This window comes from Hippoglossus stenolepis, chromosome 5 (assembly GCF_022539355.2).
Source record: "Hippoglossus stenolepis isolate QCI-W04-F060 chromosome 5, HSTE1.2, whole genome shotgun sequence".
Lineage (NCBI taxonomy): Eukaryota > Metazoa > Chordata > Actinopteri > Pleuronectiformes > Pleuronectidae > Hippoglossus > Hippoglossus stenolepis.
The window spans coordinates 26,938,205-26,955,084 of record NC_061487.1 but is presented as its reverse complement, the minus strand read 5'-3'; the positions used below and the strand labels follow the sequence as shown (position 1 = coordinate 26,955,084).

The following is a 16,880-nucleotide window of genomic DNA, read 5'->3' as shown; positions in this document are numbered from 1 at the left end:
TCTGTTTAGTCTGATACAGAATAAACATACTGGAAAAACAAATATGAAACTCCCTGTAAAGGTCAAAGGTCAAGGTATGTTAACACCTGTGATGCTGATAAGGATTCAGGGTCTGAGGCGCGGCTGCCACGTCACAATGTGGCCTGCTTTACTGCAGCATGTACTTAAAGTATGTGTTTATATACATGTAAAAAGACACAACAAATAGTTTTAACTACATGATTATTCTACATGTATTAAACTGTGAATTATGAGTCAACAACTCTGGACAGATTTATATGTTAAATATGTGGAACCAGCACACAGATAATTGATTAACACCATGTGGAGTTGTTATAATGGGAGAATACACACAGTTTCATTGTGTCACACACACACACACACACACACACACACACACACACACACACACACACACACACACACACACACACACACACACACACACACACACACACACACACACACACACACACACACACACACGAGGAGAGAGAACAACGTTAAAGTTCCCCAGAATCAAACCAGGGACAATGTGCTGTAACTGTTCAGTCACCACAGTGCTCCAAGTCTTTTATTATTACAATCATGTTCATTTCAACAATCATATTTAATAAAACAAATAACTTTTGTTTTGTTAACTTGTTCCATACATTTAAGGAACGGGCACAACATGTCTCCAGGACTGATTCACTTTTGTAGAATCTATAAAACGTGTATATCATCAATAATTTGAAGTAAAAGGCATCAACATGATTATTCATTAACAACAGGATTAGATGATCATCAGCAGCCATCAAGGAAAAGTCAACACAAGATAAAAATGTCAGGATTAATCATTTGCTTCATTGAAAGTGCACTGGAGTCGTGAGCTGTGTCCCGGTTCAGGGGCTGAAGAGTCACAGTGGTTTTCGCCAGGCGGCGGCGGCGGCGGCGGTAAGGGCGAGACAAGCTGGTGATTAGATTACAGAAATCAGACTCATTCTCAGTCTCATTTCAGTTTGGCCTTTGCAGTCTACGTGTCCCCTGACCCTGAGCTGGGACACAGCTATGGAGACATTTCACTGGCAGTAGAAGGTGAGAACGTTCTCCTGGTTTCCTCTGACCAACAGGACCGGGGGCCTCAGGTCACGTGACAGGACGTCCAGCCACGCCAGGAACAAGGTACTGGGACACACCCCTCTCCTCCCCACGGGCATCGTGCTGTCGAGACATTAAATGAAAACTGTCTGTGTTCAAGTAAGGACACTGTCACACACCGTCTACAAACCAATCAGAGTCAAGCACAGGTAGGCTCCGCCCACGTAGGTGATGACGACAGGACGTACGTATGTCAGACAAAATTCTTTAGTACCTAAATTACAACGTGAAACCAAAATGAAACTGTGGAACAAACACGTGAAGCTTCAGACTCTCATGTGTGAAAACGCCCAGTAATAAAGTCATTTCCTTCACTTCACTTTATTCTACTGAAACAACTGATGAACAAGCCAAGAGTCGAGAGTCATTCACTCTCATGGAGCAGTTATTACATCATGTGATTCGAAGGCGCCTCCTTTTACTCTGGTTTCACTGCCATGACGTGAACAGAAGAAAGACCGAACTCACATCACGATGAGAGCAGCTTCTCTGGAGTGAACCTGCAGAACCTCGTTCAGACGGATCTGACGGAGAGACTGAAAAGAGAAGTTTAACAGAAGAGGGCAGAGGAGAAGAAGAGAAACTTCAGACTGACTCTATACGTGCTGTGTCCATGTGTGGTTCTGTGTGTGGGGGGGTCAGACCTTGGCCTTGTTCCTCTCTAAGTCCTGCTCAGTGATCATCCAGGGCTCCTCCTCCTGCCGCTGTGGCCCAGAGTCAGAGTCCTGCTTGGGATTCGTATCCAGCCTGAATCGATTCACTGAGTCCTCAAACTGAACAACACTGGAGGGACACATGGAGGCGGGTTAAGGAACTTATCGAGGTTTACAAAGTTTAAACTAGAACTTCATTTAGACCCTGAGCCCTGCAGACAACATGGAAACACACATGTTCCTGCAAATGTCAAACCCCCCCTTTTCCTCTTTGCATATTCCACTTTTTTTATGTGTTCTGAAATAACAGATGTTTTAAATCTAGACCTGATGCAGGGAATCTATTAATGACAGGGCCGATAAAACTAAACCTGCATTAAACATCTTAACATCTCAGTCATCATGGTGAAGGCTTCTCCCCGTAGATATGTTAAAGTAGAGAAGCACAACGCTTTGCCGTCCTTACTTCCCAGGCTGAGGAGGCTGGTAGATGTCAGGAAGCACCTCGACGTCATGGAAACCAAGACGGAACTTCTTGATCAGCGCCAGCACCCTGAAACAAAGTGGATCTGATGTATAAACAGGGATTTTCACAGAAAGAATTTGACTTATCAAAGCAGGAAAGCACAGGTGTAGTTAATAACACAAATTAATATCAACCTCAGTCCTTCACTGTTCCAGTTCCAGGCTGCTGGTAGCTTAAGACTTAAAGTTTGTACAAGTTCTGAATATAAGAACAAGTAGGTTGAACTATATATTATAAATTTCAGGTGATAATAATTTCAGAGCTGCGTCTATAGCTTTCTAGTTTCTGCTTCCCTCAAGTGGCCAAATGCAATAATGAAATCATGAAAATGTCACTAGTTAAACCTGCTGCTGTTCATCAGTTCATGTTTGGTGGTAATTAAAGTGTTTACTCCTCTTTCTGCTCCTCCTTCTTGTCTGTGTCTCCTCCCACAAACACTCGGACCTTACATCCGGCCCAGCGCTTCCTGCGAGTCAGCAGGTAGGGCAGCAGCAGCGTGAGGCCTAGATAATAGATAATACATAATATTCAAGGTAAAGATCGAGATAATATAGTTGGCGGGAGAAAAGAAGAAGGTGGTGGACAGAGGGATGATCACACCTCCATCGTCAGACAGCCAGTAGATGTCGATTGTCTTCTTCCCTTGTTTTATCTGGAACACTGAACTCGGCTGAGGATCTGGATCGATGGACACAGACGCTGCAAACACAGGGAACCTTGTTTTTACATTTTAGTGACACTAAATCAAAGGATCTCTGAGTGAGGTTTGAATAATATGTGATATAAAATACTAATAAATAACGTGAAGATGAATGTACGGACATGTAACGCTGGTTTGAACGCAGGCAGGAGCACAGACGGTGTTTATACTCTCTGGTCCTCCATCAAAACCCGGATTCACTGAGGGAAAATAACAGGAATTAACAGGAAGTCAATAATTCTGACAGTGATAAATGATTATGAACTACACTTCCCACCATGCTCTTTGTTAGCAGTCGATTAATTAACTCACTGTCTCTCTCTGGTTTGAATCAAGACTCTCACCGTGCGACTGAGATGGATGAGAGGCGTCCAGTCCCTCCTTCACCCTCAGCACACACACACCGTAGTGTAGGTCGAACGCATCCCTGGAACACACACACACACACACACACACACACACACACACACACACACACACACACACACACACACACACACACAATAACATTAATAATGATAAACTTTATTAATAGATCCTTCGTCTTAACCAGATAAGGCAGTTGACTAAAAAGGACAATGGCCACATAAGAGATAAAGCTGTAAAAATGACAATATAAAATAAATAAACACGAATCAAACCACTCTATGAACTGTGCTTGTGAAGTATTCCTCCCCTCTCTACTCACTGCAGTATTCCTATGTATTGATGTGCAGCCTGAGGCGAGTCGCAGCGCCAGTCTTTCTTAAAACCCATCAGCAAAACGTTTGGTTTGATACGACCCAGACCTGCCCCCTGTTGGACACACAGCGACATGAGGAGGTGGAGAAAGAGGAGTCCGGTCAAGTTGAGTTCAACTTCACAACCGTCCTCAGCAGAGGAAATCCTGGATTAAAGACCTCAGCAGAGTGTGAATGGTGTGATGATGAGTGTGTGGATGGGTGAATATGAGGCGATATACAGTCCACCTACAGGTTGTAATCCTCACCTGCAGCAGCATGTTGACCCCCGATCGCAGCTCTGCAGCCACCACTCCTCTGTAGAAGGACCTGACCTTCCGCTGGTTCAACCAGGTGACGTGACGCTCACTCACGGCTTCCTGCGTCGCTGTTGGGGAAGGTCCAGCCTGAAAAATACAAATCTGCTCTGAGCTACACGATCACTTAAGAGATGATCATGAGGAACAATGCGAGGACGATACTTTGTCCAGGGTATTAACGTTGATTTCCTTTGTCTCCCAGATGAATCCTATTCTTTCGAGGGGCCTAACACAAATGAATAAAACTTGTTGTACTCACGGTGACCACGTGGCCGCACATCATGAGACTGAGCCTCTTGGTGAAACAGCCGACCAGATCCACCAGAGCTGGTCGAGAGCAGGGAGGCCCGGTGAGAACCAAACACTGAGGTCTGAAGAGGAGACGGAAAGATGGGGACCAGTTCAACAAGTTCTGCAAACAGGTTGAAAGTTTACACAGATTTCTCTCTTCTGATCTCAAGTTTTCTCTGAAACTTCTGCAAAGGACTTTATATCTTTACAGTTATCAGGCTGCTCTTGGTCTTATGTTGTGTTTCTGCCCTTCATGGTTAAGTTCTGGTCAAGTTCTTTTACTGTTTGTAAAAGTGTTAAATGTCCTGACCCCTGAAATTGGTCTCGACTGAGGTGTAAAGGTCATCGTACATTTGCTGTCGCCGCCTCAAAGCTTTGGAACAGTTTATCATTTTCTTTCATCTGCATGTATGTCTCTTCAATTGTATTTTTGTATTTCTCTTGATATATTTTATTGTACGGCACTTTGGTAAATAAACTTGACTTGACTTAACTTGACTAATATATGATTCGATGCTTATCATAACAAACCCAGAGCTAATTTCATTACTTAAACTAAAGTTAAACACATATCAAGGACAGTGATCATCAACTTTAAACAAAAAATTCTCACTTCACAGCTGCCTGGATTTGAGTTTATTAAAAAGATTCATAATTGGTTTTATTTATGTTTAAAGTTAAAGGATGAGCGATCAGAGATCTCACAATCTGTCAGTGTTCTGAACTTCTTTGCCGAGTCCATCATGATCACAACACATTTGTTTCTACATCTAATTCAACAAAGGCATCAGAGCAGAAACAGTCCGTCCTCTCTCACCTGTAGTTCTTGACGTGGTCCTCCACCTGGTTGAGGCCGACACACTGATTCAGAGCGATGCTGTAGGAGCTGGCCTGCACCGACGAGCCCCAGTTCACAGCTGAGCACAGAGCAGCAGAGTCACAAGTCTGCACTGAAGGGGGGGGGGTACAGCTCTTTGTGTTGTGTGTGTGTGTGTGTGTGTGTGTGTGTGTGTGTGTGTGTGTGTGTGTGTGTGTGTGTTGTGTGTGAGTGTGTTACCAGGCTTCTTGTAGAGTGTGTATCCCAGAAGGAAGAAGACGACCCCAAAGGCGATGAGGGCGGCCCACCAGGTCAACAGGAACATGATCACCACACAGCACACGGCACCAAGCAACGACAACCACTTACTGTAGAACCTGAAGGAGGGACGCCAACCTGCACACACACACACACACACACACACACACACACACACACACACACACACACACACACACACACACACACACACACACACAATTCTGTTTTCTCTTGGCACTATTTAGTTTTATTGATTGTTTTGATCCCTCCCTCCTCTCTGGGTTTCCTACCTGGTGAGTTGGTGACTGAAGCGTGGAAGCAGCTGAAGTTGATGAGAGCGTAGGAGCAGAGGAAGAAGTTGGAGATGATGGGAGCGATGGTGTTTAACTCAGCTGGTGGAAAGACAGACAGACACATACCAATATAATATATAATATCCAGATGTTCGTGGAGTCAGAAACCTGAACCTTTGGACTCTGGTCTGTATTTTTCTACAATAGCATGTCAACGTATTTCCATCTCTTTATTGTAGTTTTCATGACTTTTTGTCCTCGTTTATAAGAGTCAGAGATTCTGTTGAGATCCTCACCGATGAGAATGAAGCAGACGGCGATGACGTACGTCAGCAGGTAGCCTCTGAGGGGCTCGTCGTTCTTGCCGTAACCTTTTCCAAAGAAGCCGATGAACGGGTAGAGTTTGTCCTTACACAGACACTAGAGGGAAGAAAGGATATGTCTTTGTCACAGCAGTAATAAAGATATATAAGAAAAGAAACAATACATGTATGTGGTTTTACCTGGAAGACTTTGGGAGCAGACACCAGACAGGCCAGGGCAGAGGAGAGAGTCGCTCCAAATATACCAGCACTGATCAGAGGAGCGAAGGCCGACACCAAGCTCATCGACTGCAGACGGAAATGTTGTGTTTACTTTCACCAAACTGTTTGTGTGTTGTGTACGAGCTCATCTGCTGTTGATATGAGGGATTTATCAAGAAGGACTGAAGTGTTCAAGTGTTAATTGTGTATTTCCTGCAACTATCTACTGTACTTTAACCCATTCTTGTGTCTTAAGTGTGTGTGTGTGTGTGTCTCTGTGTGTGTTTGTGTGTTGACCTGGTAGTAGTTCATGATGCCGTGTGGGCATGTGTTGTTCTTCATACACTCGCTGAAGTCCCATCCGTAACGACAAGCCAGTCCCACACAGTCGTCGCTGGATGAGGAGGAAGACATGGTGTCGTTCAACACACCAGAGGCATCCCGCACCACACAGGCTCCTGAGAGGACACACACATGGACACACACACACTGACAACTCAAGTATAGAGACAATATGTTTACCTAACTTCAAAATCTAAACAAATGTTATGTGAAATGCTTTAAATGATAAACTGGGAAAATTTCTCAAGAAGAAAAATGTGCCTCTGTTATTTATCCACACACCAGGGAAATTCAGCTGTTACAGCAGCAGGCCGGTCAAAATGACAAAAGAATAAAAAATATAAAAAAAGGTAATAGACTACAAATATTTTGTTAATAAAAAATGCTGAGTATGTAATAATATGCACCTTTCACTAGTGGTTTATATATAAATGCTATAAAGTAAAGAGCTGTAGCAAAGGATGAAGCACGAGTAGAAAAAACGTTTCAGGACATATTGTGATGTGCAGATGACATAAATATGCATAAAGTTATTTTCTGTTAGAAGTAGTGCAGAGAGAATCAGTAGAAAAGGTCGGAGCTGCTGTAGCCAGCTGCCTAATCACTCTGAGTACAGGTGAGTAAAGCACCTATGGTTGCAGAGATGATGAGGTAGGATATGGTCGTCCAGAAAATGGCCATTAGGGTTCCCCGGGGGATCGCCACTGTTGGATCCTGGGAGGGAGAGGACACATAGTTAATAAATTCCCACAGATAAAGTTGATTCACGTACATGGATGTGCAGGACGAGGAGGACATATCAGGATTTTACAGAACAAAGAGGTGGAGAAACAAACAGTTTTACCCTCAGGTCTCCGGAGATGTTGGCTCCGGCCAGGATGCCTGTGGCCGAGGGGAAGAAAATGGAGAACATGCCGAAGAAGCTTCCCTCCGTCCCCCGCCAGCCGGGCACGAAGTTAGCAGCAAAGATATCCGCTGTTCAAGATGAAACAATCAGTTTAGTGGAGAGTTAACATGCCACAGAACTCATATCGCTGAGTTTATTTCCACCTTTGTAGCTGAAAAACCCTTTGGCTTGTTTCTGTGGGGAGGGGGGGATGATGGTTCCCACGATGTAATTAACAAACGACACCATGATGACCAGGAAGAACAGAATCTGAGCCTGTGGAGGGAAGAACAAGCAGTGAAGACACGGATGAAGACATGTACGTGAAAGTTAACCAAACAATTCCATGTCTCCGTTTCCGTTTCTTTTCTCAAATAACCCCCACCATGATGGCTGATCATGTTCACGTGTTTGTATGATCTCACCTTGGACTCCCACGCCATGCCGGCCATTGAGATACCGAGCAGACATGTGACCGTGATGACGCCGACGATGCGGATGTCGTTGATCGGGTCGACCATGACGGCTCCGCTCTCCTGAGGAGGAGGAAGAGGTCTCAGGTGAGTTTAAGGAGAACAATGGTGACCTGGTTGAAGGTGGAGTCCCTGTGAAACATCCGTACACGCATGAGGTCTGTGACCGTCTCAGCAAAGCCCACGGTGTGCATGGCCACGGCCACAGCGTTGGCGAAGGCGAAGATCAGACCGATGGATCCACCGAGCTCCGGACCCAGACTGCGACTGATCAGGAAGTAGGTCCCACCTGAAGATGAGATGATATTTTAGTTTGGTCCATGTCCCATCTGCTAGCATGGAGGAGGCAGAGTAAGCTTTTAGTATTTGTTCACACTTTCGTGAATCACAGGCTGAACCGACCTCCTTTGACTTTGCCGTTGGTGGCGATGGCTGAAGTAGAGAGACCAGTGATCCCAGTGATAAAAGAGGAGAGCAGGATAATCACCCAGGTCAGACCTGACGCACAGACACAAACAGAAAGAGAGAAAAGGACTCGGACTCGAACAGCGATTTAATAAACGTTAATTAAACGTAAGATCATGTTTTTGTCGGACGCACCTATTCCAGCCTGAGCCGTGATCCAAGGCAGCCTCAGGAACAAGATCACCCCCCAGATGTTTAACATGCAACGGATCTGCGACACAAACACAGAGTCACTGACCGAATTCACCAAACACACCCGACCTGGTTCAACTCAGGATCCAGGTCACTGCGATCCCAGATGATTGGATTTCTAAAGATCTGCAGATGCAACCAAGAATTGAATTGGTCAATGAAATAAAAGATTTATGAGACAAGAAAATCCAGTTTCAAATCAAAAGCTATGAATTAAATCTGAGAGAAGCCAAGAATATTGATTTTTTTTTCTCGAGTCAAAATGATATTTTAATCAGCTGCATGACACGGTCTATACTGATTTATTATTTATAGAATATCTATGTTGGAGCTGATGAACAGATCAGCAGAGAACGTACCATGACTCCCTGCACCCAGCCGAAGCGAGTGGGCTCAGGCGGAGGCTCCTTGTGCTCCTCCTCGTCCTCCTCCGAGCTGTCGCCTCCTCCCGTCTGCTTGCCTGGTGTCTCCTCATACAGGGGAGGTTTGGAGTCATCCTGCTAAAGTTCAAATATCAATGTGTGATACACATCACAAATCTGCCAAACTTTGTAGAAGTAATACTTAAATTTGACAAAAACAGAGATTTTTATATTCCAAGGAAACCACCCGATCTAGTTCTGAGTAATCGATGTTTTGAAATTGTTTAAAATGACCATAAACTTAACTTTCTAATGCTGAAAATGTTTAAAGTACTGATACAGGACCAGTGATCATTGTTCATCTTATTCAGTCGGTGCACCAGTGATATAAATCTATTTAGGAATGGAAAATTGAAATTGATTATCAGATCAAGACCTAAAACAAATGGTAGAAGCAGACATTGGTCACCTCAGGGTCGGCGTACAGTTGGTACAGAGACGGTCTGAAGCGTCTCCGACGGCCCCACACCTCGGTGTTGGCGTAAAAATCATAGTGTGGTGGCGCGTCCACTGTCTCGTATCCAGTCGGAGCATCAGACCCACAGGACGCGACGCTGCTGCCGTCCCCGTAACACTGGTAGTAACCAGACCCGTCTAGACCTCCAGCTGTGGCCTTCCCGTTGACCACGGACAGAGGAGCTCTGGGTCCGTATGAGGCCAAGTGGACGCCGTCGCCGACGACCGGCAGCTCCATTCAGGATGTCAGAATCGTCTTCAAGAGCCACTCAGGTTTTCTCAGAATCAGTCGATGTATCTGACGCAGCTCGGTCAGTCTACGGTGACGGAGCCTTGTTCTGTAGTTTGAGGGAACTGCCTGCGACTCTACTCGGAGGGTTGGTTTTTATATTTGACCTGAGCCGAGCAGGAAGAGCCCGAGGCCATGAACGACGCCGCTTCAGTGATCAAACAAGACTTATTACAGGAACTGTTAAAGGTTTCACGTTGTAGGGTCGACCAGAAAACCATTTCAAACATGAATTACACACATGATGAAGAATCATTTATAAAAACGTCCTTCTGAAGATTTCATTCCCCAAAGCCTCAAAAACAACGTGTCTATTTTCAGACCTTCACTTCATATTCTGTTGTTTCATTCTGCTGAATGTGGTTTATTGTATTAAGGTGCATTTTTTTTTTGGTTTTATATAATCACAGCAGTCAATGACAAACCTCTGCAGGGAGTTAAAGTTACGATGTCAGTTTTAAAAGCATCATTACACACAGATTAACTGGAGAGATGACCTTGACTGAGACAACACAAGATCAGAAGTGTAGGATTCTAATGGATGGAGGGAAGTTTAACTCAAACTCAGTGAATCAAAAGTTCAGATGGTGAATATGATAATTTCTTGATTTGTCATTATACCAAGACAATGTTCTGGTTTGAATGTCTTTGTTCTGAAGCCCCGAACAAGAATCTCTCAACTGGACCTCTCTCAGAAAACTTTGTGTTTAGAGCCTGCGTCAAACGGCAATAAACAGAAATCTTAAATCTTAAAATCATGCAACTTTTTCACTTTAAAGCAGCAGCTTGATTAAGATGAGTTTGACGTTTCAGTGACTGTGAAAATGGAGAATGTTTCCATGACGTTATAACCTGTAAAATAAATTGTCTATTACAGTTTCCATGTGGTAAAATGTATTAACCTGAGAGCGTATCACTGAGCATTGACGCTCTATTAAGAGAAGTAATAAGGTGTCGTGTTGCAGTGAAAAGCAGAATCTAATATGTTTTATAGGCATAAAAGTGATAAAGATCAAAGATGTGTTAATGTTGATTTTCCCAAGAGGAAGGAGGAAGTATTTTTTAATTTGTCGTTGGTTGTTTTTGTGCTGTTGATGTTTTATGCAGGTCTGAGCTCCCTGCTGTGCCCTTTAATGTTCCGCTCCATCGTAATGATGATGGCTCACTTTCGCTTGAAGCTATACAAGCTGCTTAATTGTGCAAGACTTTAGTTCACACAGTCATTTACTGCAATGCTTAACCGCCACACAGGTATTCCATCACAGCACAGGGCGCAGAGCCTCGTCCTGCGGGTAACGGTGTGCAGGGAGGGGCCAAGGTCACTGATCACAACAGAACATACGAGTAACAAGAAAAGCTCAAAGAAACTACGTCTGGTCCGCACGTCCTCTAAAAAGAACATTTGTAAAACAAGTGATGAGGTTAAACCTGTCATATCGGGCTAAACCTTTCATAACGAGCCACAGACCATCATCATTATTAACTGCAGTGTTTCCTGATGGAGGTAAAACACAATGTACACACTTCAGTTACCTTTAAGACATTTTGATGCCAGTGCCTTACAGACAGCACAGACAGCACAGACTCCCACTCAGTGCCTCTGAGATGTTGATTTACAACAGGGACCCCGAGCTCTGTTTAAAGACGGTGGTTGAGGTTTGCGATATAACTTTACTAATATTTATGTATGTGCAGTTTGCACTTTGTTTATAATGTTGATGCTAACCAAAACAAGAGATGTAAAAAAATCAAAAAAGATATTAGCTGTTCTTTAAGCAGCTAGGTACCCATTTGGCACTCGGGGCCTGAGGAGGAGATGTTTAATGTTGCACCAGCCTGACTTCACATCAGTATCCATCAAGTAGAAAAAACTAGCAGACAGTTGTTTGCATGCACAGAAGTGACACTGCATTAGGAGAAGTCCACAAATACGTAACGATGTGATCAAACCAGCGAGTATTGTAAATCTTTGAAGTCGTCACACCTCGGTGCCGAGTCCGCCTCCAACAGCCGGAGCTCTTTGATCACAGATTCTTTTGAGCCTGAGATCTGCAAGTCAAACTCGACACTGAGGCAGAGCGGTTTTCTCATGTGCATCACGGGTAAGAATATTTACTTCAAGTCGAATGTTCTCATCTTTGACACAAGGTCGAACTAGGTCGAACAGATTTGATCGAGACACGAGAGCAGATAGAATAGACAACATATTCATTGAACAGTGAAACAGAGCCAGGGATCAATCTTCATTAAGAACGACAGGAGCACCAACGTAAAGAAAACACATCGATAAGACTTTGACACTTTAATAGAAAAAAGGTTGGATGTAGAAAACCCTCCATGCGCCACAACAATTCAGTTACACAATTGGTTCAGTTACACAATTGGTTCATCCCTTGAGAGGAAGCAGTGAGACGCAGAGCAGGTGGGTGGGAGGGAGGGAAGGTGCGTTAGGAGACACCCACCCGGGGCTGCTCATGGACCTGGAACTGATGAGGGTTGTAAGGAGCTGTATTTTGGATGAAGGGAATTTGAAAGACAGGTGGATTCAAACTATAGTGCTCAGTGCTCGGGTCACGGCTGGGCTGCCACGGGACAGGATGTTGCCCGAGAGCCACTAGCATGGCGTAGAAATAAATGTTTGGCAAAGGTTGTTGGGCCAAGTATGTCGGAACAGAGCCAGCGCTTGTACCCACATATGAAGCCACGTTAGCCTGTTGAGGAACGACATCAGAAACCTGCAGCTGCTCAGGTAGCATTTGGTTTTGAGGATTAGATGCATATGGGTTTACTCCACTGTCCCTGATGGGAGGTCGGACGTAAACAGGGTTGTTGGTGTTAGTGGAGCCAAGTGGACCCGATTGTTGATCTTGTCTCATTGAATTCATAGGCCGAGGCAGTGGACTGGGATTTCTAACGAGCGTCTCCGCCATGTTCTGTCCAGGGTAACCATCGTAAAGTGGTGATCGAGCTGGAGCTGCAAGATAATCAGTTTGTCCAGGACCTTCATCCAGTTCATTTTCTATGTCAAGTAAAAGTTTTGTGTAGCTGGGTTTTCCTCTGCCAGAGGATCCCGTTTGGGTTTGATACCCAGTTGACGAGTAGACGTTTTCTGAGGAACCAAAAGAGGTGAGATGATCGGGCAACGCAGCAGGTCCACTCTGACCTCTGCTGCTGGGACCAGAAGACGAAGAGAAATCCAATTGCCCCACATCTACTGGTCCATAAGCGGTTGTGGGAACTTCCCCGTTGTAAGAGGGAAACGGAACTTCATACTCTGACGGAGCAACAATGGGAGTAGACAAAGGTTGTACTTGATGTGAGGGAGGTACGGTCTCTTGCCTCTGACCAGAAGATGGTTTAAACCGGCTGCTGTACTGTTCAGAAGTGGAGGCAGGTCGAGTCCGGACCGGCAGCAAAGTCTGATGTGTCCCATAGCCGTTTCCACCGGGTTTGCCCTGACCAGCATTGTAAAGTCCACTTGGAAATCGCTCATATTGCGATAAATACACAGGATTAGGTGAGACAGTTTGTCCACTTTGATCTTCCCCATAGACGGTTGTAGGGTTCATCTGGCTACCATCATATCGACTGGACACATAGTCAACCAAAGGAGGACGCACATATGTTGGGTTAGATGAAACAGTTTGTCCACCTTGACCTTCCCCATCGACATTACCTGTAGGATTCCTCTGGGCACTGCTGTATACAAAATGATCATTGGCATATTGTTGGGGATAGTAAGAGATCGGCAGGGAGCGAGTTGGATATTTTGTCAAATCCAGTTTTGCTATTATTGGGCTCTGACCCTGGCTGATTTGCTCAGTAGGAGCTGTATACTGGCTGGAATACCCAAGTGAAAGTGGTTTGTTCTGCTCGGTAGGTTGTGCGTTACCGATATTCCTGCTCGGGGTTTCTGAGGATTGAGCCGTATGTGATGTGGGAACAGACGAAGCGAAGTGAGTGCTTGGACTGGACGATCGAGAAGGGCCGTTAAGATGAATCCCAGCGCTGATCGGCCTTTCGCTCTGACCTCTGTTAGTGGTTGGACGCGTTTCTTTCTCTTGGCTCTGGAAGGTGAGAAGAGGAACCCTTAGGTTGGATTCAGCTATTGGACGGTTTCTCGGTGGTGCAGACTGGAATCGGCTGGTGGGATCCAGCCTCTGGTTTTGGTTTGAGAGATCACGTTCATTGGGTAACTGGGCGCTGGGCAGAGGGCTTCTGTAGGGCTTCCTCCTGTTGGCCTCCCTCAGAGCCTGGATGTACTGGAGAGGAGGACGACTCCTGGTGTTATACCGCTTCCTTAGACTCTGCCATGCTTCAGGAGGCACAGAACCTCTGGCTGTGGGGAAACAAAGTCATGTCAAAAAACCATCAAGTGAAGCTTCCAATACAATGTGTGAAAAACAAGGTGGGGGGGTTTTATTGGTGCACAGACATTGTTGATGTCTGAGAAATGTTCTCATTGTGTTTCTGCTCATGTTTCTATCGACAGACTTTAATTCCCCATCCTGCAGGATGCACTTCCCCTTTAAAACATTTTCATGGGTTGTTTTTCTGTCGTAATTAGTAAACGTCTTTACATCCAAAGAAGGGAAATGTTTATCAACCTTATTAATAATAAATGTTTTGATTATATCTTATGATTATCCATTTTAATCGTAATAAGAAACCTCTTATATCTCATCTTACTGTGATTAGATCCATTGTTAGGATGATTTTAGCAGCTTGAAACATCAAGAACTGGAGTTTAGATTGTTTTGGTAACTGAAAATGAATAAATGTTTCTTGTATAAATATAGAAATTGGAGTTAGTGACTGTTGAAGCTCAAAGCTGTGTTGAAGACTGAGTCCTGTGCTAAGTTCACAGTTTAGTTTAAACAGAAACGACCTACAAACACAAATCATTTAAAAAAATTAAAAAAAAAAAAAAAATCACTGAAATCTGCTTGTATGATATAACATGAGAAAAATGCTCCTTACATTTCAAAGTGATTGAGACATTTTCAATAACGTTTCTCATGTTTAACTGAGCAGTGACAGAGACATTTAGAAACCAGTTTAGCTTGTAGATCACTGACGATGCAGCAGGTGGGAGTTGTTCTTACCTTGTGCAGGGAAAGAAGTGGACGAGTCCAACTCACTCAACAGCCAAACCAGTAAAACACTGTGAAGCAGGTAAAACACTGTGAAGCAGGTAAAACACTCAACATCACACATTAACATTCACATTCATAAAGTAGCTCTAACTTCAAGCAGTGCTGCAGCTTTGAGACGTTTGTTACCTGGCGAGCTGAAGCCCAGAGACCATGACTGAGGCAGCTGCAGACGTGGAGCTGAGCTGATCTCACACTGAGGCAGGAGCTCCTCTGACCTGCACACAGCTGCTGCTGATCTGCCTGAGGACCCCCCCACACACACACACACAGGTGTAATCCGTGAATGTGATTGAGTTGTTGAGCTCGTTGTGTTGTTTCCTTCATCTCACCATCAGCAGCCACTTGGTTACCAAAGCACATCGGTCATCAGTTTGGCCTCAGCTCTGCCTTCATGTGTTCTCCCCTCTCTGCTGCTGCTGATGAATGATGCTCCTCTGACAGCCGGTCAATACTTCATCTAGTTTCATGTTCAGCTGCCTCCTGCTGTGTGTGGAAAGTGTTCTGCTCATATTTGTTTGTGTGTTCTCCTGCTAATTGCTGCAGGGATCAGGACCTGATGCTCACACTTGTGCAATCCTGCTCTCTCTCTCTTTATATATATATATATATATGTACCTGTGCCGTTATATAAGTGCAGCAGTGAGCAGCTCTCAGCGGGTGTTCTCTGGAATAATGATGACAAAGAGCCTGTCAGAGCTCAGTCTTTTTCCGAATATGTCATTTCCCACTGAATGGGTAATCAGGTCGGCGGTGTGGGAATTGGACGGCTGCAGGATTAAGGGCTTCTCAAACTGTTTAATGTCAAGTATCCTCCCGTGGAGGCAGGGAAGGCTGGGACACTCGCATGGGGGAGATGATGTGGTCTGGGACATCTGTCTGAGAGCGGGCTCGGTTTGGAATTATTAGATTTAGTGCAGCACAGAGAGGAGCGCACCAGAATAATAAGGCGGAAGCCACCAGAGTTTGGTTCTCTGCAGGAAACCTGCAGGGGGAAGGTGAAAGGAGAAGTCCCGTTTTATGAGTAGCTGAGAATCTGTGATGTGAACGACCCTCATGAAACAAAACACCTCAGCTGATTGGAGCGTGATAATAATATTATATGGTTTATACTCTTTTATCCAGAGTGAAACCAGTATCAGTCTAATGTGCCTTAAAGCCAGTGATAGGATCTAATGAAGTACTTTTACAAGTACATGTTTCTTTTATTTGCACTTTAGTACATATATTTCAAGGTACTCACTCTTACTCTAATACATATATCAGCAAATATCTGTATTTTCTACTCATCTACATTTTTACTAAGCATTTAATTACATTTGCACATTTAAAGAAACATATTTAGCAGCAGCAGCATCACTGCTGAACAGGAAACACCTGAGATGGAACCAGAGGGGATGAAGAAACATGTTCATATGTTTTATTCATTATTAATATGACACAGTCTGTGTTATTTTCATTTTATACAAAATATACAGCTGGCACAGTGAGTGATGCAGACCAATGCATAAGGGAATAAGTTACACTCTGCAAGTTTACTTATAAAACTCTGAGAATGTTTATAAGCAAGTACTTTACTCAGATAGAAAAGTTAATTTGGAACTTTTACTTTTACCTGAGTACATTTTGTGTATTTATTTGTGCTTTTATTCAAGTAAAATGTTTGAGTTCTTCCTCCAGCTCTGTTGGAGACTCACAGAACAAATGTTTCCTCCTGAATTCACCATGTTGGACAAACACTTATCAACGGTTCAGGGAGAAATCATCACAACGTAAACACAGAGATCAGCTTTTATACCTTTATACCTTCAGTGGAACAGGAAGATGCAGCATCGGCGTCTTCGTGCATCTAAAGAAGAGAAATATTGAACAATGAAGCAGAAGTATCACATATTCTCGACTTGTACCAATACGAAGAATACAGGCAATAAATACCAGTATTGCATTGTGCAAGTGTG

The 16,880-nt window shown here is 44.1% G+C and overlaps 2 protein-coding genes across 2 annotated transcripts; both read right to left on the bottom strand.

Annotated features, from left to right (window-relative positions):
* Window positions 1–930: 930 nt before the first annotated feature.
* On the bottom strand, window positions 931–9,718 carry slc12a3 (solute carrier family 12 member 3). Its single transcript, XM_047339899.1, has 26 exons — window positions 9,434–9,718; window positions 8,962–9,099; window positions 8,546–8,621; window positions 8,348–8,443; window positions 8,095–8,234; window positions 7,898–8,008; window positions 7,637–7,748; window positions 7,431–7,561; window positions 7,216–7,300; window positions 6,542–6,702; window positions 6,224–6,331; window positions 6,017–6,140; window positions 5,718–5,819; window positions 5,407–5,562; window positions 5,167–5,266; window positions 4,318–4,429; window positions 4,008–4,145; window positions 3,708–3,814; window positions 3,364–3,446; window positions 3,142–3,219; window positions 2,920–3,018; window positions 2,711–2,822; window positions 2,260–2,346; window positions 1,785–1,923; window positions 1,609–1,676; window positions 931–1,203 (listed from the first exon to the last, which is right to left on the bottom strand). Exons 1-26 carry the CDS (start codon window positions 9,716–9,718, stop codon window positions 1,062–1,064), a joined length of 3,090 nt encoding a protein of 1,029 aa, XP_047195855.1. The 3' UTR covers window positions 931–1,061.
* Window positions 9,719–12,056: 2,338 nt separating this feature from the next.
* LOC118109841 (trithorax group protein osa) lies at window positions 12,057–15,285 on the bottom strand. The gene is made up of 4 exons (XM_047339795.1): window positions 15,255–15,285; window positions 15,052–15,165; window positions 14,875–14,952; window positions 12,057–14,108 (listed from the first exon to the last, which is right to left on the bottom strand). The coding sequence occupies exons 1-4, from the start codon at window positions 15,283–15,285 to the stop codon at window positions 12,217–12,219; spliced, it is 2,115 nt and encodes a 704-aa protein (XP_047195751.1). The 3' UTR covers window positions 12,057–12,216.
* Window positions 15,286–16,880: the final 1,595 nt, after the last annotated feature.

Bases quoted from the DNA above. Each gene is read 5' to 3' on its own strand.
- slc12a3 (XM_047339899.1), bottom strand. From the start codon at position 9,718: ATGGAGCTGCCGGTCGTCGGCGACGGCGTCCACTTGGCCTCATACGGA. The intron at 5,820-6,016 runs GTGAGGATCTCA...TCTTTCCACCAG, and splicing joins CGTCTGCTTCATTCTCATCG to CTGAGTTAAACACCATCGCT. The intron at 2,347-2,710 runs GTAAACACTTTA...ACTTTGTTTCAG, and splicing joins AAGGAGGAGCAGAAAGAGGA to GGTGCTGGCGCTGATCAAGA.
- LOC118109841 (XM_047339795.1), bottom strand. From the start codon at position 15,285: ATGTGCTTTGGTAACCAAGTGGCTGCTGATG. The intron at 15,166-15,254 runs GTGAGATGAAGG...GGGGGTCCTCAG, and splicing joins TAACCAAGTGGCTGCTGATG to GCAGATCAGCAGCAGCTGTG. The intron at 14,109-14,874 runs GTAAGAACAACT...GTTTCCCCACAG, and splicing joins CACTTCTTTCCCTGCACAAG to CCAGAGGTTCTGTGCCTCCT.